Below are 21,568 nucleotides of genomic sequence, written 5' to 3'. Positions count from 1 at the left end.
CCAACAGGATTTGAAGTAAAACAGATCAAATGAACAGAAAGTGAAATAATACAGACTATCAGAATCAGGTTGGCAAGCAAAGGTGGATAAACCATGCACCATAGAGATGCAAGGTTTATGAAATCAAAGGCCAGAGGTCAGAGTCAAGAGTAACACATTTCAGATGCCCAGGCTCATGACAAGGATAGTGCCTTTGACCTCAGCTACCCTGATTTCCTGAGTGTCTGTCTCCCTTACTGCTGGATCCTAACCAGCCTGTTAAGCCTTTCTCATCCACTTACTCCTTCACAAGTCTGGAAAGCCCTACTGGACCACCAGTAAGGACATTTTATTTTGCATCGAGTTGTTGTTTTAGCCTGTTCATTGTTTTAGATGGTTTATAGCCTGCTCAGGTTTTCCTTGCTCTTGTGTAAAGCAAGAAAATATGAAGAAACTTAATTTTTTTTATTAAAATTCCTCACATCCCTTATTTTCTTCTATGTCCTTCCTATTTTGTCCCCATAACAGTAAATAAATAGCCAATGAAAGAGGTGGCATCATTCTTTCCTGTAGCTTACAGGGCCCTTCTGTCATTGAATGCTCGGCGGCAGGCAGCTGGGACAGAGCACCACCTACCTGTCATCTTGTCTTCTGTGGAGAGCCCCCAGACATCAAAGACGCTGTCATCACTGGAACTAACTTCACTTTTGGGAACACGGTCACTTACACTTGCAAAGAAGGGTGAGTACTATACCCCTAAGAAGGACAGAGCATTGGGAGCCGCTGAGGGAAGGACGCCCCCTGGCTGCGGAGATGAGCTTCTCTGACCACTAAATTAAATTTCCTGGCCGACGAAGCCAAAGAGAGCTTTGTGCTCTTGTTTCCTAACAGCAGAAAGGGAGCGTATTCTTCTATGGGAACAATGTTTTCCTGGAATTAGAGTAATTTATCAAATTAGGCCTTAAGTATAGACATTGCACGATGCAGTGAAAAAGTCTCTGTACTTTAAAGACTCAGAAAGCACATTTAAATAGGCATTTGTGTATCTATCCTCTGCAATCCTGAAGGCAAGATTTTAAGTCACAATATAAAGGTACACCACAGAAAAAAAAGATAATAAGGGTCACTTTTTTACATTTTCAATGATCTCATTTAATTCAGAGATAAAATTAGAAAGGCCAGGAAGCAGATCACAAAGAGCTTTCACACTTACAGTCTCATTTGTTCCTCACCGAAACTCGGTGAGGTACAGAGAAAGGGGAGGCTCCCTCGGATGGCGATCTGCTTAGGGGCTCAGACAGGCAATGAAGAACCGATGGGTGATTGAACCCCAGGTCATCGACTTGCATTTTATTGCTTTTTTTCCCCCATGCTTCCTCAATACATATTTTCACCATTTGTGCTTTCACACTCCAGATTTACCTCTGTTGCTTTTCACACACTTGAAGCAGCTACAGGAGAGGGATTGCCATTTTCTGGCTTTATTTATCAGCTCTGTCATTCACTAACTGTGTGGCCTTGGGAGAACCGTATAGCCTCTCTGTGCTTTGAATGACCTCCTACGTAAAGTAAGTGCATTAAAGGTCCATACTTCTTACGGATATTGTGAGAAATCAAATGATAATACTTGGCCTAGCCAGAAAAAACATAATACACTCACCAGACTGCCATATTAGGATGATTGGAGCACAGGAGAGCGCAGTGTCTATCCTAGCAGAGAAGTTGAAGTTCATTTCACCTGAGTAGAAGACCGTCCTACTGATACAGGGCTGCCAGCAGATGGCAGCAATACTTTCTTACAAAAAGAAAATACTGCTCTTGAGAGTCAAACTTGTATAAAGAATTGACAGATATCCCAAATTGTTAACACCTTCCTAAGTGGAAAAGAAATCTTCAATATTATAATTTCAGTGTAGGAGTTAGCTTCTCATGGTCCCATCTCCCAATGTGGATTGACACATTTAAAAATTGCTTCTTAATGAATTACGGAAGACTATTAAGGATTAGTCATTTAAATTTTGGTGAAATTTCATCAAATATAAACGTCCCAAATATTAATTAGATATTGACAACTTCTGGGTTTTTTCCTGGTTAAAGAATAATACATTATCATTATATGAAACTAGAAAATAAACATACATTTAAAAATTACCCAAAGTTGATTGTTGGTGATATTTTACCCAATTTCTTCCCAGAATTTTGTCTTTGCGTATGTATTTTTTTAATATTAAAAATCATGCTATATATTCAAATTTACATTTTTTTCATAAATCATATATTTTATATTCACAAATAATTCACTTGTAAGAGTTCTGTGTCTGCCTTAATGTTAAGTCTGTATGGTATACAAAAGGGATTTATTGAAAGAAATATTAAAGATGGTAATGAAAATGACAACAAATTGATACATTTGGAGAGGGTTTTACATCCTTCAAAGGTTTTTCACGTGAATTCTCATATGCTCCCTTCTCCAATAACAGACCATTTTTATAAAAATAGTGCTTCGTGCAGTATAGCACAGAGGAGACAAGTAGTGACTCTATAGCATCTTTCCATGCTGATGGACAATGACTATAATGGGGTATGTGGTGGGGACTTGATAAAGGGGGGGAGCTGCAGTAACCACAATGTTGCTCATGTGAAACCTTCGCAAGATTGTTTATCAATGATACCTTAATAAAAAAAAATAGTGCTTCACATATACATGAGGTTTTACTAATTATGTATCCATATCATCATTATTAAAGAGGAGACATGTTAATAATATGGAGGCAACTAGCTTAAATAGTTAATCAAATTAATAGATACTACCTATAGTGACAAATCACTACCACCTGTAAAAAGAAAAAAATCAGACCCTGTTAGGAGAGTTTCACTTTTCTGACAGTAACGCTTTTGGTGAGAGGAGGAACGCCTATGCCCTCCTACTCACCCCTGCTCCCCCTTGAGGTACCATGAGGGCGGCCAGATTGGACAGAGAGCTGCTTGTCTTACTCTTTTCTGGCTGAAGGTCCAATGAAACACTTGAAAGACAAGCACAAAAATAAAATAATTCAATAATCTCTATTTTAAATCACCATAGCTGAGGTAAAAGTACAGGTTAAATCTCTTTTTATAAAAGGAATACAGTGTCCCACATATAACTGAAAGCCATTCCCATCATTTTCTCACTCTCCCCAATGTAACAAATGTGCATTTTTTGTCTTTATTACATATGTATGTCCCCATAGACAAATATTTTATTGACTTAGGTATTTTCATTTTTCTATGTGTTGCTTCATATCCTTAAGTATCCTTTTGAAATTTTAGTTTTCACTTAACATCATGTTTACTACATGTATCTCTGTTAATAGATATAAATTAACAGAATTTATTTTAACTGCACTTAACATGCTATAAATGTATAGTATTTCCAGTAGGACTGTATTGTCTCTTAAGTTACCCATTTCCTTACGGGTGGAAGGGTCATTTATTTCCAGTTTACTTGCTGATACAACAGAAGCAAATATACTTCATATTCCTTCTGATACATATACATATGTAAGAATATCTCTGGCCTAGACACCACACAGTTGAGTTACAAGGTCATGAAATAAGCATCTTTTTAACTTACTACATAGTACTTGATATTCTTCAAATTGTTTCTTTTGTAGTTGGTTTTGTGTGTGTGTGTGTGTCAAATCTAAGAAATCCTTCCTGCTCTGAGGTCATACTCAATATCTTTCCCTTTCTCTTACACAACTCAAGGATCTTGGAAAGCATTAACTTCTACTACCCTCTCATCTTAAATGTTTTATCACTATCTATATTTTAATTCCCTCTTATTTTGCAATTTTCCAAATTGGTCATTTTTTAACATAGTCAATGCTCACTGAGATTTACTCATTAATTATCTCTTACTCTTTATTTTATTAAGAATTAATAATAAATTACTAATGAAATGATTGATAATTAATCATTATTAATCTCTTCATCTCCATTTCTTTGCATATCCCACTCTTACCTCTTGAGTTTAGTGTTTCTACTTCCTAACATGTATCGTTTAAGTTTTCATTTTGGCAAGAGTCAGTACATTATACAATCTGCCTGAAAATACATTTGGCCCTTGAACAATGTGAGTTTTGGGGTCTTGAATATCATATACTTCCGACTCCCCAATAACTTTACTAACAGCCTACTGTTGATTTTATGGTAATAAAGTAGACTAGTATCTGCTCATGATATACGTAGCTTTTTCCTATTCTTTTTGATATTTCTAGGCCACATGGTTCATTTGTGAGTCTTTTCAAATTGTTGCAATCTCAAAAAAAATTTTCCAATATATTCATTTTTTTAAATCCACATATAGGTGTACCTGTGCAACTCAAATCCATGTTGTTCAAAGGTCAACTGTAATAGTAAGGTACCCTTGCTCTTGAATTACAATTTAGTGGGGCATACAGGTCGTATTCATAGTTTTCTTCCATAAACTCCTCTGAAGATATTATGCCATTGCCTTCCGTATGACTTCTGAAGTTGTTCTTGAGGATTCCATCATCGGTCTGTTTTAGTGTTTCTCCACCAAGGACAGCATCGCCCTCCAGGGACACTGGGGAATGTCTGTAGGCATTTTGGTTATCACAACTGAGGGAAAGATGCTACGTGCATTTAGTGGGGAGAGCCCCGAGACACTGGTAAACACCCTTCAATGCCCAGGTCAGTGCCCCCACAGTGAAAAATAGTCTTGTCCAAAGGGCCAATAGCACTGATATTAGAACCTCTGAATTGTTCCTCTATAAGTATGCATTTTCCTTTTTTTCTTTTGTCTTCATTGTTTTGGTTATTTCCCTATGATATGACTAAAGGTATCTTTTTCAGGACTCATTGTACTTCTTACATCTCAGAATTCATCTCTTTCACCAATTTTAGGATATTCATAGCTATTTTCACTTCAGATATTCCCTCGTCTCCTTTGTTTTCTCTTTCTATAAATTTTATTAGCTATGTATTGGACCTTTGCTTTCTGTTTCCCATGTTTATTGAGCTGTCAGATTTTCCATCTCTTTAAAAACTGGGAGTGCTTTTGGGTAATTTTGTCTCAAATATCTTTCAACTAGCTGATTTTTTGTTTATCTATAGTCTGCTTTTGAATGTGTCTATTAATTTTTTTAATTCTAATTTTCCAATTTTTCTAGAATTCACTTATTTTTCAGATATTTCTTTCTACATAGTCTCTTCTTTTTTAATAGAATTTTTTAGTCTTTTTGTCCTTAATCATTTCAACATACTTATTTCATATTACTTTTTAGATTTTTAGACCATTTATCTCAATTTATTGGTGCTCTGATCTTGCCCTTTTATCTGTCTGTTGACCTGTTCATGATGGAAAACATGCCTCTGTACATTTTTTAATTTCACATTGTGTCCTTACAGTAAACAGGACTTGTTTTATCTACGACAGTCTTTTATGGTCTGAGCTGTGGATTTTTTTTTCTACCAGGAACCCCAGAAATGTCACCAGCCAAAACCCCACTTTTACATTAACTTATCAGTTTGCAGTCTTTCTATACAAAGTGAGCAGTATAAATTCCAACCTCAAATCCCCACGAGATGGGCCCAAGGGCCTGCTCCCCTCAGCAGGCCTTTGTGTTTGTACCCAGAGCCCCTGCAAACACAGGGAGCCCTCTCACTGGACTCAAGGGGCCTTTTCTGGTGAATATCCTCAGAATGTTCTTCTAGGACATAGACTTATGCTAGAGACTCAGCTACTACTCTCTGTTGCAACTCCAAGGTTGTATTTCCTGTCACCTCCCCTTCCCTTCTAGTCAAATGCAAGGGCAACCAGAGCTTTGGTGCATAGGCTTCATTTCAGCCACATGGAGATTTCCTTTCATGTCAGCTCAACTGTGCAATTAAAACAGCTTTATTATTGCTCACCTAGTATTATGTAGGGAGGGTTTTCAGACTGCGTTGCAGCCAGAACCAGAAGTCAGCTCTCATCCTTCTCTCTGTTTCCTCCCCAGGGGAGATTGGCATAGGTCAGCATGCACCATGTCTGCTCTATTTCAGATGCTGTCATTGGGTTCAAGTCATGGCTTTTGTGTAGTAGGCCAGCCCTGCTGTCTCCTTCCACTTCCCAAGATGCAGTTGGCTTGCTAAGAGGGTTAGGGCCCATTTCCCTCTCCATCCTGCTCAACTCTCTCTTCTGCCTTGGGGCTGCCTAACAGGCCACTTTTCTGCACACCGTGTAAGCCACCCGGCCTGTTTGCTGGGTGTACATACACACGTTCTTGCTTTGGTCCCATCAGTTTTTCTTCTGATGCTGGTGTTGTGCTTTGCCCAGGCCTTCCCTTGAGGGGAAACATTTAGTGGGGAAAAATCCACTTTCAAATTTAGGATGGATCTGCAAATACTTGAGAAGACTGGAGTAGTAAGATGAATGCTAGGGAAAGCAAGAAGTACGAGGTCTCATTTCTGCCTCCTACCCTACAACCAGCTTTCCAAATTCACCTTTTATCAAAACATTGCCCTAGGAGTTTCAGCTGTCTGCCCAAATTAATAAAATGATCACTTGTTTTCCATTTTCCTTGTCATCCTCACGTGTATACTCTCTTGGTGAGAATTTCAGAGGGAAGGAAGGGTGATGGACATCCTTAAATGCTAATGGAGTGTTTCCCTATTGATTCCTCTCAAATACAAACTTTTCCATGCAATTTCTGAATATGCTAAGATAAAATTTTTGATCACTGTTTTTAATTGAAAACAATTAATTACTGATGCAGTTTTATACTTTCTATTGCTCTTAGGAAATTGCAGCTCTTTAAATATCTGGCATACTGCTCTTTTTAGATTCATTTAAGGTTCTTCTTCTAAAAAGAGGAGAGCTAATAATGTACTTGGGAGCATACCATAAAGCTCCTCAGGCATGTGCTCATTTTCAGGCTTCCTCTCAGTATATGGATCAAATTACTGAAAATTGCATCTGAAGATTGCTCATTTTCAAAAGATTCTTTGATATTATTCCAGAAATATGCTAATGTACTGTAGCCAATTTATCCTGAAATGTGTATTTCTGTGCATCACTGTACTACTGATGAGCCATTTCCCCTTGACATGGAATATATAACAATTTGTTTTATAATATGTGTGGCCTGATTTTAAATAACGGTTTGCAAGAGTGTCCCCAACGTCTCTTGAATGAGAACACAAAATGTCACAGAATAAAATGAACTATTCCAGCATTTTAGATTTCTACCAATTCCAGTTTTTCCTGCTTTGGTAGCCAACATTTATAGAACATATGTCATCATCTGTACAAAACTGTATCATTTTTAAACAATTCTCTTAAACAAATAAACAGGTAAAATATGTTCCCCAGAAATTTTAACACACCTTCAGACTTCTAACATAATAAAAAGGTACAGCAGTTTGATCAGGGACCAGTTATAGTTCTGCCTGGACAATAGCTAACAATTCCTCTTCTTTTGTCACTAGGAAAATACAATTAACTCTTGAACAATGTGGGGGTTAGGTGCGCTGCCCCCCCCAATGCAGTCAAAAATGTACATATAACTTTTGACTCTCCAGAAACTTTACTAATAGTCTGCTGTTGGCCAGAAGCCTTACCAATGACATAAACAGTCCATTAACACACATTTCATATGTTATATGTATTATATACTGTATTTTTACCATAAAGTAAGCTAGAGTCCTTGTCAAAAGAACTGCCAAAAACCATTTCCAGTTAATCTGTGCTCACCACCTCTTCCCCTGTCAACCATCACAGAGTCTTCGTCACCACCACTTCCTTTCCAGGTATTCATAGGCCATGCCTCACTATTTAAAGTTCCCAGAATGCCCCACTGTGTCGCACTGCCGTTTCTTTGCTCTTATTTCTTTTCTGCCTTGAATGATTCCTTTTCCACTCCTGTCATGACTCCCTCTGAAAACCATTTCATCTGGAAAGCCTTGCCTCCCCTTCCCTTTCTTCAGGTAGAATCAGTCATTTGGGTTTGATGCCCTCACTGTATGTGTGAAAGGGCCTTCAGTGCACCTGGGAATGGGGGCAGGGGGACAGACATAGGCCTGTAAGCAGGTAAACAGCTTGTCATTGTGCACTAAGGAAGTGACTCCAGCACGTAGCATCGCCCTTAAGAGTTAGTGAAGGACTAAATGTTGGTTGAGAGTCATAAAGAAAATTCAAGATCATAAGTCAGAGAAAGAGATAGTGTAGATTCTAAGAAATTATGGGTGGTATCAAAGGTGCATTCTTTAAATTTATTTATTCAGAATATATGTATTTAGTGATAATTTCCCATTACATTACAGGAGAGCTTAGCTGTGATTTTCCATTAGGAGTGGAAGATTTTTCCGAAGATCTGGGATCAGAGGCTTAACAAAGTGCTGCCAAATTACAAAACATAATTTTTGTGTCCTCAAGAGACTTTGAGGAATCAGGGAGGCTCTGGAGGCAGATACTCACGCTTCAAAGCAGCTAGTCCCCTGAAATAAAGGAAGCATTTTATAGATGGCACAATGGATCCTAATAAATCAGGGATGTCTCAGGTGACTTCTATGAAACTTCAGCCAATGAAATATGCTGGCAACATCAAGGAACCCGAGACAATAATTATGCATGGTTCAAAGTGTGCAAAGGATGATGTAAAATGTGCTCTAGAAACATAAAAACATCAGCAGCCTCCACAAATGGAACTTCCACTCAGAGCACATTTGACACAGGAACAGTAGAATGTGGGCACTCAGACTGGGGCTAATGAATTTTTTAATAATTAAAATTATGCTTTCAGCCTATTGTCTTTTTATACATTCCTGGATCTTCTAAGACAGAAGCCATCTAAAAATTTAGTAAGTTCGAACTCTCATACAAACAGTGAGCTTATGCACAAGAATAAACTGAAGCAGATCCTAACTGGAGGCAATGCCCAGCTTGGGGACATCTGTATATTTGTTTTGAGATCCTTTCTATCCATAGCTTGCTAGATGACCATCAGTAGATTCATGCACACATCTCTGCTAAGATGCTATCGCTTTTCCTTGATTTCTCTGTGTCCTGTAGATTTCATAAATCTTGCCAGCAAGGGTGGAAAAATTTCAGCCTTTCTCTAGTAGGTGATCCTTTTATCAAACAAAAAGAACCTCAGGAGAAATGTTTGTTAATTAATGATGTAAGTATCTGTGCTGAAGGGTGGGTCAAATAATTTGTACTAGTGACACTGCAATAATATAGTTTCCACAGGATACCCCTCTAATTGTAACCTAACTTACCTCATTTTAATTTTTTTATTATTTTTTTTATTAAGGTATCATTGATATACAGTCTTATGAAGGTTTCACATGAGCAAGATTGTGGTTAATACATTCACCCATATTACCGAGTCCCCTCCAAACACCCCACAGTCACTGTCCATCAGCATAGCAAGATGCCACAGTGTCACTTCTTGTCTTCTTGTGCTACACTATCTTCTCCATGATCCCCCATACACCATGTGTGCCAATCATAATGCCCCTCAATCCCCTTCTCCCTCCCTCCCGACCTGTCCTCCCCCACACCCCTCCCCTTTGGTAACCACTAGTTCCTTCTTGGAGTCTGTGAGTCTGCTGCTGTTTTGTTCCAGTTTGGCTTTGTTGTTATACTTCACAAATGAGGGAAATCATTTGGTACTTGATTTTCTCTGCCTGGCTTATTTCACTGAGCAAAATACCCTCCCTCTAGCTCCATCCATGTTGTTGTGAATGGTACGATTTGTTTTATTCTTATGGCTGAATAATATTCCATTGTGTATATGTACCACCTCTTCTTTATCCATTCATCCACTGATGGACACTTAGGTTGCTTCCATGTCTTCTTGGCTATTGTAAATAGTGCTGCTATAAACATAAGGGTGCATATGTCTTTTTGAATCTGGGATCTTGTTTCCTTTGGGTAAATTCCTAGGAGTGGAATTCCTGGGTCAAATAGTATTTCTATTTTGAGTTTTTTGAGGACCCTCCATACTGCTTTCCACAATGGTTGAACTAATTTGCATTCCCACCAGCAGTGTAGGAGGGTTCCCCTTTCTCTGCATCCTTGCCAACATTTGTTGTTCTTTTGGATGTTGGCCATCCTAACTTATATGAGGGGATATTCCATTGTGGTTTTAATTTACATTTCTCTGATGATTAGCAATGTGGAGCATCTTTTCATGTGCCTGTTGACCATCTGAATCTCTTCTTTGGAGAAGTGCTGTTCATATCCTCCACCCATTTTTTAATTGGATTATTTTCTTTTTGGGTGTTAAGGTGTGTGAGTTATTTATATATTTTGGATGTTAACCCCTTGTCAGATATGTCATTTATGAATATATTCTCCCATACTGTAGGATGCCTTTTTGTTCTGCTGATGGTGTCCTTTGCTGTACAGAAGCTTTTTAGTCTGATATAGTCCCATTTGTTCATTTTTGTTTTTGTTTCCCTTGCCCAAGAAGATGTGTTCAGAAAAAACTTGCTTGTATTTATATTCAAGAGATTTTTGCCTATGTTTTCTTCTAAGAATTTTATGGTTTCATGACTTATGTTCAGGTCTTTGATCCATTTCAAGTTTACTTTTGTGTATGGAGTTAGACAATAATCCAGTTTCATTCTCTTACATCTAGCTGTCCAGGTTTGCCAACACCAGTTGTTGAAGATGCTGTCATTTCCCCATTGTATATCCATGGTTCCTTTATTAATTGACCATATATGCTTGGGTTTATATCTTGGCTCTCTAGTCTGTTCCATTGATCTATGGGTCTGTTCTTGTGCCAGTACCAAATTGTCTTCATTACTGTGGTTTTGTAGTAGAGCTTAAAGTCGGGGAGTGTAATAACCCCTACTTTATTCTTCCTTCTCAGGATTGCTTTGCTATTTGGGGTCTTTGTGGTTCCATATGAATTTTAGAATTATTTGTTCTAGTTCATTGAAGAATGCCATTGGTATTTTGATAGGGATTGCATTGAATCTGTAGATTGCTTTAGGCAGGATGGCCATTTTGACAATATTAATCCTTCCTATCCATGAGCACAGGATATATTTCCATTTATTGGTGTCTTCTTTAATTTTTCTCATGAGTATCTTGTAGTTTTCAGGGTATAGGTCTCTCACCTCCTTGGTTAGGTTTATTCCTAGATATTTTATTCTTTTTGATGTAATTGTGAATGGAATTGTTTTCCTGATTTCTCCCTGCTAGTTCATTGTTAGTGTATAGGAATGCCACAAATTTCTGTGTATTTTGCTGAATTTAATTATTGCTTTGCTGAATTTAATTATTACTTCTAGCAGTTTTGGGGTGAATTCTTTAGGGGTTTTTATATTCACTATCATGTCATCTGAAAACTGACAGTTTTAACTTCTTCCTTACCAATCTGGATGCCTTTTATTTCTTTGTGTGTCTGATTGCCGTGGCTAGGACCTCCAGTACTATATTGAATAAAAGTGGGGAGAGTGGGCATCCTTGTCTTGTTCCCAATCTTAAAGGAAAAACTTTCAGCTTCTCGCTGTTAAGTATAATGTTGGCTGTGGGTTTGTCATATATGGGCTTTATTATGTTGAGATACTTGCCCTCTATACCCATTTTGTTGAGAGTTTTTATCATGAATGGATATTGAATTTTGTCAAATGCTTTTTCAGCATCTATGGAGATGATCATGTGGTTTTTGTCCTCCTTTTTGTTGACATGGTGTATGATGTTGATGGATTTTTGAGTATTATACCATCCTTGAATCCCTGGAATAAATTCTACTTGATCATGATAGATGAACTTTTGATGTATATTTGAATTCAGTTTGCTAATATTTTGTTGAGTGTTTTTGCATCTATGTTCATCAGGGATATTGGTCTGTAATTTTCTTTTCTTGTGATGTCTTTGTCTGGTTTTGGTATTAGAGTGATGCTGGCTCGTAGAATGAGTTTGGAAGTATTCCTTTCTCTTCTACTTTTTGGAAAAAACTTTAAGGAGGTTGGGTATTAGGTCTTCTCTAAATGGCTGGTAAAAGTCAGCACTGGAGCCATCTGGTCCAGGGGTTTTGTTCTTAGGTTATTTTTTGAATACCAATTCAATTTCATTGCTGGTAATTGTTGTGTTCAGATTTTCTGTTTCTTCCTGGGTCAGCCTTGGAAGGTCAGTCTAACTTAACTCACTTTGTGTGCTATTTCAAACATAATCTAAAGGCTATTTTAATTTTCTTCCCTTCTTTTTCTTCCTCCTCCATTCTTTATATATTAGGTGTCATGTTCTGTACCCTTTGGTTATCTCTTGACTGACTTCATGGGTAGTTGATTTAATTTTGCATTTGCTTAATAATTAACTGATCCACTTCCTTTACTGTGGCTTTATTTTCTCTGATGACAGCTATTTAGCCTTAGGAGCACTTCCTTCTATAGCATGCCCTCCAAAATACACTGTAAAGATGGATTGTGGGAGGTAAATTTTCTCAGCTTTTGCTTATCTGGAAATCATTTAATCCCTGCTCCAAATTTAAATGATAATCTTGTTGGGTAGAGTATTCTTGGTTGGAGTCCCTTCTGTTTTATTATATTAAATATATCATGCCACTCCCTACTCGCCTGTAAGTTTTCTCCTGAGAAGTCTGTTGATAGCCTGATGGGTTTTCCTTTGTAGGTTATCTTTTTTCTTTCTCTGGCTCCTTTTAATACTCTGCCCTTGTCCTTGATCTTCACCACTTTAATTATTATATGTCTTGGTGTTGTCTTCCTTTGGTCCCTTGTATTGGGAGATCTGTGCACCTCCATGGCCTGAGAGACTATCACTTTCTCCAGATTGGGGAAGTTTTCAGCAGTTAAACTCGTCAGAGACACTTTCTATCCCTTTTGCTCTCTCTTCTTCTTCTGGGACTCTTATAATGCAAATATTGTTCTGTTTGGATTGGTATCACAGTTCTCTTAATATTCTTTCATTCAAGAGATCCTTTTTTCTCTCTGTGCCTCAGCTTCTCTGTATTCCAGTTTTTTTCTAATTTCTAGTTCATTTACTATCTCATCTACCTCATCTAATCTGCTTTTAAATCCCTCCATTGTATGTTTCATTTCAGATAGTGTATTTTTCAAAGTTTCTCTTTCTTGAAGTCCTCCCTGAGGTCTTCAATATTTTTCTGTAGCTCTGTGAGCATATTTATGATTTTTATTTGGAAATCTTTATCAGAAAGATTGGTGATTTCCGTTTCACTTAGCCCTCTTTCTGGTGTTTGTGGGATTTGGGTTTTTACCAGGTTCTTTTGCTGTTTCATATTTGTAATGATTACTATGGAATAATAACTTCATGTAGGCAGCGCCCTGTAGTGCCCAGAAGCTCTACTCTCTGGAGCTACCCAGCACCTGGAGTGATGGCAGGGGTCACAGGCGAGCGGCCCTGGTGCCTGACAGGAGGAGAGAGCTGTTTCCTGCTTCCCAGCTGCAGTGCCTGCCTCCACTGCCAGGGCCAGTAGGCTTATCGAACAGGGAGGATCCTCTGCATTATGCCCCTGTAGCCGCCAAATGTGGGGTTGTCCTCTGGCTGGCCTGGCACAATGACAGGGGCAGCAGGTTTGTGAACCAATGTTGACCAGGAGGAAGGAGCGGCAGGCTGCATATTTGCAGTGGGGTGCCTCAGCGAGCATCGCCAGCCAGGGGAATGGAGTGCCTGAAGCTACGAAAATTTCCCAACGTGCTGGGCTGAGTGTGCCAGGAATATTTTGTCCACATGTCCTTTCGCCTGAGCAGCAAGCTCTGTGTAATCCTCGCCCCTTTAGCAGCCCTCTCACTGTTGGGAAGTCTTTCAAAGTGCCAGCCTTTCTTTTGTCCTGGAGTAGCTGGTTGTGGGTACCTGTTCTCCACAAGCAGCTAGAATCAGTCTCCTCAAGATTTCACCTGTCTTCGCTTTCCAACCCCAGTAATCTCCAGAGTGCCATGTAATGTAGGTTTGTGATCCCAGAGCAGATCTCCAGGAGTGGGTGTTTAGCAGTCCTAGGCTTCTACCCCATCCCCACTGTTTGTCTTCCTCCCACCAGTGAGCTGGGGTTGAGGGGCAGCTTGGGTCCTGCTGGACCATGGTTTTGCTACTTGATCCTTTTCTATGAGGTCTTCTCTTTTCCCCAGGTGTAGGCAGTCTGTCACAGTCTTCTTTCCGGTCGCTCTTTCAGGATTAGTTGTATTTGCTGTATTTTCGTATTGTATGTGGTTTGGGGAGGAGGTTTCTGTCTCACTTCTCATGCTGCCATCTTTAAGCCTCTACTTACCTCATTTTTTTTTTTTTTATTGAAGGGTAGTTGACAACAGTATTACATTACATTAGTTTCAGGTGTACAACACAGTGATTCAACATTTATATACATGATAATTCTAGGTACCAGCTATCACCATACCAAGTTGTTACAATATCTTGACTATATTCCTTATGCTATACATTACATCCCGGTTACTTATTTATTTTACAATTGCAAGTGTGTTTATATATATATATATATATATATATATATTTTGTGAGGGCATCTCTCATATTTATTGATCAAATAGTTGTTAACAACAATAAATTTCTGTATAGGGGGGTCAATGCTCAATGCACAATCATCAATCCACCCCAAGCCTAATTTTCGTCAGTCTCCAATCTTCTGATGCATAACGAACAAATTCTTACATGGAGAACAAATTCTTACATAGTGAATAAGTTACATGGTGAACAGTGCAAGGGCAGTCATCACAGAAGCTTTCGGTTTTGTTAATGCATTATGAACTATACACAGTCAGTTCAAATATGAATATTCATTTGATTTTTAAACTTGATTTATATGTGGATACCACATTTCTCTATTATTATTATTTTTAATAAAATGCTGAAGTGGTAGGTAGATACGAGATAAAGGTAGAAAACAGAGTTTAGTGTTGTAAGAGAGCAAATGTAGATGATCAGGTGTGTGCCTGTAGACTATGTGTTAATCCGAGCTAGACGAGGGCAATAAACATCCATGTATGCAGAAGATTTCTCTCAGAACATGAGGGGGGAGGTTCTAAGCCTCACCTCTGCTGCTCCCCATTTTCTCACCAGATGGCCCCCTGCGACTGTGCCTGTGTTAGGTTGTTCCTCCCTTAAGGAATCTTGCCCGTCTCTGGCTAACCAGTCATCTTCCGGGGCCATACAGGGAAATGTTAAGTTGTACTTACCTCATTTTTAAAAGATAAAGGAAGAGAGACAAAGCAATGTTATGGAAAAGGTATAAATGTTGGAATCCAATAAACCGAATTCAGATCCTAACTCTGTTACCAGCTGCTGTATGATTCTAGGCAGGTTTCTTAGCTTGTCTAAACCACCATTCACTTATCTGTAAAAGGAAGAAATTAGCATGTCCAAACAGGATTAAATTAGGTGCCAAATTATTTTAGTCCCCTTACCCTTCATTAGTACCAAAATGATGGACTGACCATATGTCAGATATGCTTTTAAAACTCTTATCATCTTTCTCTTTAGTAGGAAGGTAAGAATGAAAATGAGAATGACTCAAAAGTATTTCTTCTAAGCTGCATATCCTCATATTTTGTTTTACTTCATTGAAAGAGCACTTGAGGATAATGTAAGACTTTTGCAAGTCATAATCTTAAATGGGAAAACACCTTGGGCATAAAGACTGAGAGTTATTAAGCAAAATCATCCATACTGGTTGAGTAGCACAGCCTTATGCACAGCACAGCTTTTAATGCTAACACATAGTGAAATATTTAGGGAACTGGAGACTGAAATTATAATCACTGCTTTAAAGTTCATTGAATGTAAGTAAGTGTATCACTGTGAGTTGTATGTAAGCTACATATGGTTCATCAGAACTTTGGTTTCAAAGCCTAGGGATAAAATCAGTGAAAACCATCTCTAGGCCGATGAAGTTCTGATTTTAAATTGAGCCCAACAGGACCATAGCTTACTCATTTTTAAAGAAATGTGTAACAATTTTTAGAGTTCCTTAAGTAGCAAAAATCTTAAACCTACTTCTCTTTCTGAATAAACATTAAAATTAATATCAAGATGTATTTCTGTATCTTAAGGCCATTTGATCAAAAGCTCAATATTAAGCAATAAACATTATTTTTAAAAATAAGGATAAGGAATAAAAGTAAAGTCATTGTTGGAAAGATAAAAAATTAAAAATAGAATAAAAAGATGCAAACACCTTTTCTCAACTATTATGCTTAGTTATTGTTCCTCTTCCCCCATCTCCTAGCTATACCCTTGCTGGTCCTGACACCATTGAATGCCTGGCCAATGGCAAATGGAGTGGAAGTAACCAGCAGTGTCTGGCTGTGTCCTGTGATGAACCCCCCAACGTGGAACATGCCTCTCCAGAGACTGCCCATCGGTTATTTGGAGACATTGCCTTCTACTATTGCTCAGATGGTTACAGCCTGGCAGACAATTCCCAGCTTCTCTGCAATGCGCAGGGCAAGTGGGTTCCCCCAGAACATCAGGCCATGCCCCGTTGCATAGCTCATTTCTGTGAAAAACCCCCATCTGTTTCTTACAGCATTTTGGAATCTGTGAGCAAAGCAAAATTTGCCGCTGGCTCAGTTGTGAGCTTCAAATGCATGGAAGGTTTCGTACTGAACACCTCTGCAAAGATTGAATGTATGAGAGGTGGGCAGTGGAATCCTTCCCCCATGTCCATCCAGTGCATCCCTGTGCGGTGTGGGGAGCCACCGAGCATCAGGAACGGCTATGCGAGTGGATCAAACTACAGTTTTGGAGCCTTGGTGGCATATAGCTGCAGCAAGGGGTTCTACATCAAAGGGGAGAAGAAGAGCACCTGTGAAGCCACAGGACAGTGGAGTAGCCCCATACCCACATGCCATCCTGTATCTTGCAATGAGCCACCAAAGGTTGAGAATGGCTTTCTGGAGGTAAGAGACTGAGAACAAGTGATCCATGTCTTTCACCACTTACAGGGCCAGCCCACTGGGACTGACTTGGGTTCAGAAATAGGGGCAGAGAAAGATTAATAGTTAAAAAACAGAAGTGGCTAACTCTGTAGGTAGTGAGTGTTAGAATTTGACAGAGATTATGAATCCTATTAATACATAGCTTTCTATCTTCTACTAGCATAAAGAGATTTGAAGCACATTGTAGCAGTGTCTTAGCCCTAATGATGAAGTTAGAATAAGCCAATTCTAATGAATACTACTTTGCTTTGTAGAAGAAAGTATTCCAAGATAGATGTATACTTTATTTTGTAGAAAGCAAGCTCTAGGTGGAACCTAGAGAAAGAAATATGTTCTCATTTCTAATTTTTAGACACATGATGGGGTAAACCATCCACCACTATAATGCAGTTTTCTTTCAGTGCATCCAAAGGTCATTTCACCAGGACAAAGTGTTATATCAGACCCACTCATAATCCTTTCACACTAATATGTGTCTTCTTATTAAGTCTATCAAGAAAACAGGAAAAAGAATCTATTTGCCCAAACCAAGGGCATTTTTAAATTGACAATATTCTAATTAAGCACTTTTTAAAAGCCCACCCACATATAGTAGGCTTTATTTATCCACTTAGTATTAGTGGAGCTCCTGTTAGGGGCTGTGTGAGCATTGGAGATCTAGTATTGAACGACCTCCATTAGGTCTGTAATGGCATGGCGCTTATATGCATGTGGGGTACCCAGGAGACATATAAGTAAACAAAACAAAGAACCATGTCTGATACTAGGAAGTTACCTATAGCGTGCAAGCTGAGCTTTACCATTATCACTAACAAAGAAGCATGGTGATGTCTTTGAAAGTTTCGTAACTAATTCATCTTTTGAACTGCATAAAAACGATGTGTTATTATATTATATACTTATTTATTTGCTAAAATCATAAATATGACATTTTGTTCAAAAGATAAAATATTGCTTTTATTTCCTATCCTTATAGTGGAAATTAAAAAAAAATATGTTAAGAATGAACACAAAATGCTGACAGTACTCCTAAGACCATGTCCATGAAAAATATTTTGTTTGCTTTTTTTAATTATCTAACAATATTAACAAATAAATGTATATTTGTGTGTATATGTTTCCATTCCTGTGATTTAAAAAAATAAACTATAACATTGTTTTGGTTCCCAAGATTTTTTGAACTTGCCGAGTAGTTTATAATTTTTGGTATTGCCCCATCATTTCATCCATCAATTTAGATTATTGATTTATTGATTATGGGTCAACACCATAGAAAGCATTTGTGCAATAGGGCTTACCTAATTTGACTGTCTACTCTCCTTTTCACTTAACTAAACAAATAATAGAGGAGACCTATTAGAAAAAAAACATAAATCCTTATTTCCTTATGCCTTCATTGATTCATTTTAATGTTCTTTTTAACTCTTCAATGTATATAGTTAATTATATCATCTGTTATACAAATTGTGCTAATTGTTTTCTCCCTATTATCCAGCATACAACTGGCAGGATCTTTGAGAGTGAAGTGAGATACCAGTGTAACCCAGGCTACAAGACAGTTGGAAGCCCTGTATTTGTCTGCCAAGCCAATCGCCACTGGCACAGTGAATCCCCTCTGTCGTGCATCCCTCTCAACTGTGGAAAACCTCCTCCGCTCCTGAATGGCTACATGAAAGGAGAAAATTTTGAAGTAGGGTCCAAGGTTCAGTTTTTCTGTAATGAGGGTTATGAGCTTATTGGTGATAACTCCTGGACATGCCAGAAATCTGGCAAGTGGAATAAAAAGCCAAACCAAAAGTGTGTGCCTGCCAAGTGCCCAGAGCCACCCCTCTTGGAAAATCAGCTCGTATTGAAGGAGTTAACTACTGAGGTGGGAGTGGTAACATTTTCCTGTAAAGAGGGGCATGTCCTACAGGGCCCCTCTGTCCTGAAATGCTTACCATCCCAGCAATGGAATGACTCTTTTCCTGTTTGTAAGATGGTTCTTTGCACCCCACCTCCCCTAATTTCCTTTGGTGTCCCTGCACCTTCTTCTGCTCTTCATTTTGGGAGTACTGTCAAGTATTCCTGTGTGGATGGCTTTTTCCTAAGAGGAGATCCTACCACCTTCTGCCAAGCTGATGGTACATGGAGCTCTCCACTGCCAGAATGTGTTCCAGTAGAATGCCCCCAACCTGAGGAAATCCTCAATGGCATCATCGATGTGCAAGGTCTTGCCTATCTCAGCACAGCTCTCTATACCTGCAAGCCAGGCTTTGAGTTGGTGGGAAATACCACCACCCTTTGTGGAGAAAATGGTCACTGGCTTGGAGGAAAACCAACATGTAAACCCATTGAGTGCCCAAAGCCCAAGGAGATTTGGAATGGCAAATCCTCTTACACAAACCTACACTATGGTCAAACCATTACTTATTCTTGTGACCGAGGCTTCAGGCTTGAGGGTCCCAAAGCATTGACTTGTTTGGAGACAGGTGACTGGGATGTAGATGTCCCATCTTGCAGTGCCATCCACTGTAACCCCCCACAGCCCATTGAAAATGGCTTTGTAGAAGGCGCGGATCACAGCTATGGTGCCATGATCATCTACAGCTGCTTCCCTGGGTTCCAGGTAGCTGGTCATGCCATGCAGACCTGTGAAGAGTTAGGGTGGTCCAGCTCCACCCCAACATGCGTGCCCATTGACTGTGGTCTTCCTCCTCACATTGATTTTGGAGACTGTACTAAGGTCAAAGGTACTCAGGGATATTTTGACCAAGAAGAAGACATGATGGAAGTTCCATATCGGATTCCTCACCCTCCTCATCATCCAGGAGCAGTGACGCAAACCTGGGGGGACACAAAGGGATCTCCTGCTCCGCACGCAGGAAACTTTCTGTACGGCACCATGATTTCATACAGTTGTAATCCAGGATATGAACTTTTGGGGAACCCTATGCTGATCTGCCAGGAAGATGGAACTTGGAATGGCAGTGCACCATCCTGCATTTCAGTTGAATGTCGCTTGCCCCTTGCTCCTGAAAATGGTTTTTTGCATTTTACAGAGACCACCGTGGGCAGTGCTATACAGTACAACTGCAAACCTGGACACGTGCTGGTGGGCTCCGACATGAGACTTTGTCTACAGAATAGAGAATGGAGTGGTGTCTCCCCAGGCTGTGAGGCCATTTCATGCAAAAAACCCAATCCAGTTATAAATGGCTCCATCAAAGGAAGCAACTACACATACCTGAGTGTGTTGTACTATGAGTGTGATCCTGGGTATGTGTTGAAAGGCGCTGAGAGGAGAACATGCCAGGAAAATAAACTCTGGGATGGGAATGAGCCAGTTTGCATTCCTGTGGACTGTGGTTCACCTCCAGTCTCAGCCAACAGCCAGGTGAAAGGAGATGAATATACATTCCAAAAAGAGGTTCAATACACTTGCAACGTAGGGTTCTTACCGGAGGGAGCCAGGAGTCGTGTTTGTCTTGCAGATGGAAGTTGGAGTGGAACCACTCCCATCTGTGTGCCTGTCAAATGTGCCACCCCACCACAGGTGGCAAATGGGGTGATTGATGGCCTGGACTATGGCTTTGGGAAGGAAGTGGTGATCCACTGTCAGGAGGGCTACCTGTTGCATGGTGCACCAAAACTCACCTGTCAGTCAGATGGTAACTGGGATGCAGAGGTTCCTTTCTGTAAACCAGTCACCTGTGGTCCTCCTGAAGATCTTCCCCAGGGCTTCCCTAATGGCTTTTCCTTTTATCATGGGGGACATATACAGTATCAGTGCTTTCCCGGTTATCAGCTCCATGGCAGTCCATCAAGAAGGTGCCTCTCCAGTGGCTTCTGGAGCGGCAGCCCACCTTCCTGCCTGCCTTGCAGGTGTTCCACACCAGTAATTCAAAACGGAGCTGTCAATGGGACAGAGATTGGGTGTGGAAAAGCAGCCCAGTTCCGGTGCTTCAAAGGCTTCAAGCTCCTGGGACTTTCTGAAATCACCTGTGAAGCCAATGGCCAGTGGAGCTCTGGCTTCCCACACTGCGAACACCCTTCCTGTGGTTCTCTCCCCGTGATACTGAACGCATTCATCAATGAGAGCGGCTCTCTGGAGGAAAATGTGATAACTTACAACTGCAGATCTGGGTATATTATACAAGGCAGTTCAGATCTAATTTGTACGGAGAAAGGGACATGGAGCCAGCCTTATCCAGCCTGCGAGCCCCTGTCCTGTGGACCCCCACCATCTGTCGCCAATGCAGTGGCAACTGGAGAGTCACACACCTATGGAAGTAAAGTGAAACTCAGGTAAGATGATGGCTCTAGTCTCCACAGAGTGCGGCAGGGGGTTAGAAAATGAAGTGATAGGTCACAAATTTAGCTAATTGGGAAGAAAATACCATCACTGGACTGCTCTCCAAAAACAGAAGCTTTTAACACTTGGCTTTATTTTACCCATAACTATGTAGAAATCCATTGGCTGTAAAAATGAATTTCTACATTTTCAGGTTGAACTTCCCAGTATAATTACCGTGATGTCATACTCCGTTGAGTTTCATGAAACAGCATGATCCTCTAGGTAGCTTTAATAGCTCTTAGATCACAAGACCCTTTTTAAAATTTTTAAATTTAAATCATGCTGATAAATTTGTGATACCATTTATCATTATATTCATAGATA

At 39.6% G+C, this 21,568-nt stretch overlaps 1 protein-coding gene across 1 annotated transcript in view; it reads left to right on the top strand.

Moving 5' to 3' along the window:
• Window positions 1-21,568, top strand: part of SVEP1 (sushi, von Willebrand factor type A, EGF and pentraxin domain containing 1) — a 157,588-nt gene that overhangs the window by 112,898 nt on the left and 23,122 nt on the right. The window contains exons 36-38 of the mRNA XM_036903354.2: window positions 553-720; window positions 16,197-16,869; window positions 18,404-21,195. Of these exons, the coding sequence (XP_036759249.2) occupies window positions 553-720; window positions 16,197-16,869; window positions 18,404-21,195 (3,633 nt within the window). The remainder of the gene's footprint in view (window positions 1-552; window positions 721-16,196; window positions 16,870-18,403; window positions 21,196-21,568) is intronic.

The sequence above is a fragment of the Manis pentadactyla genome, chromosome 3, assembly GCF_030020395.1.
Source record: "Manis pentadactyla isolate mManPen7 chromosome 3, mManPen7.hap1, whole genome shotgun sequence".
Taxonomy (NCBI): Eukaryota; Metazoa; Chordata; class Mammalia; order Pholidota; family Manidae; genus Manis; species Manis pentadactyla.
Note: the sequence above shows the minus strand (reverse complement) of the source record. Positions and strands in the feature narration are given on the sequence as shown.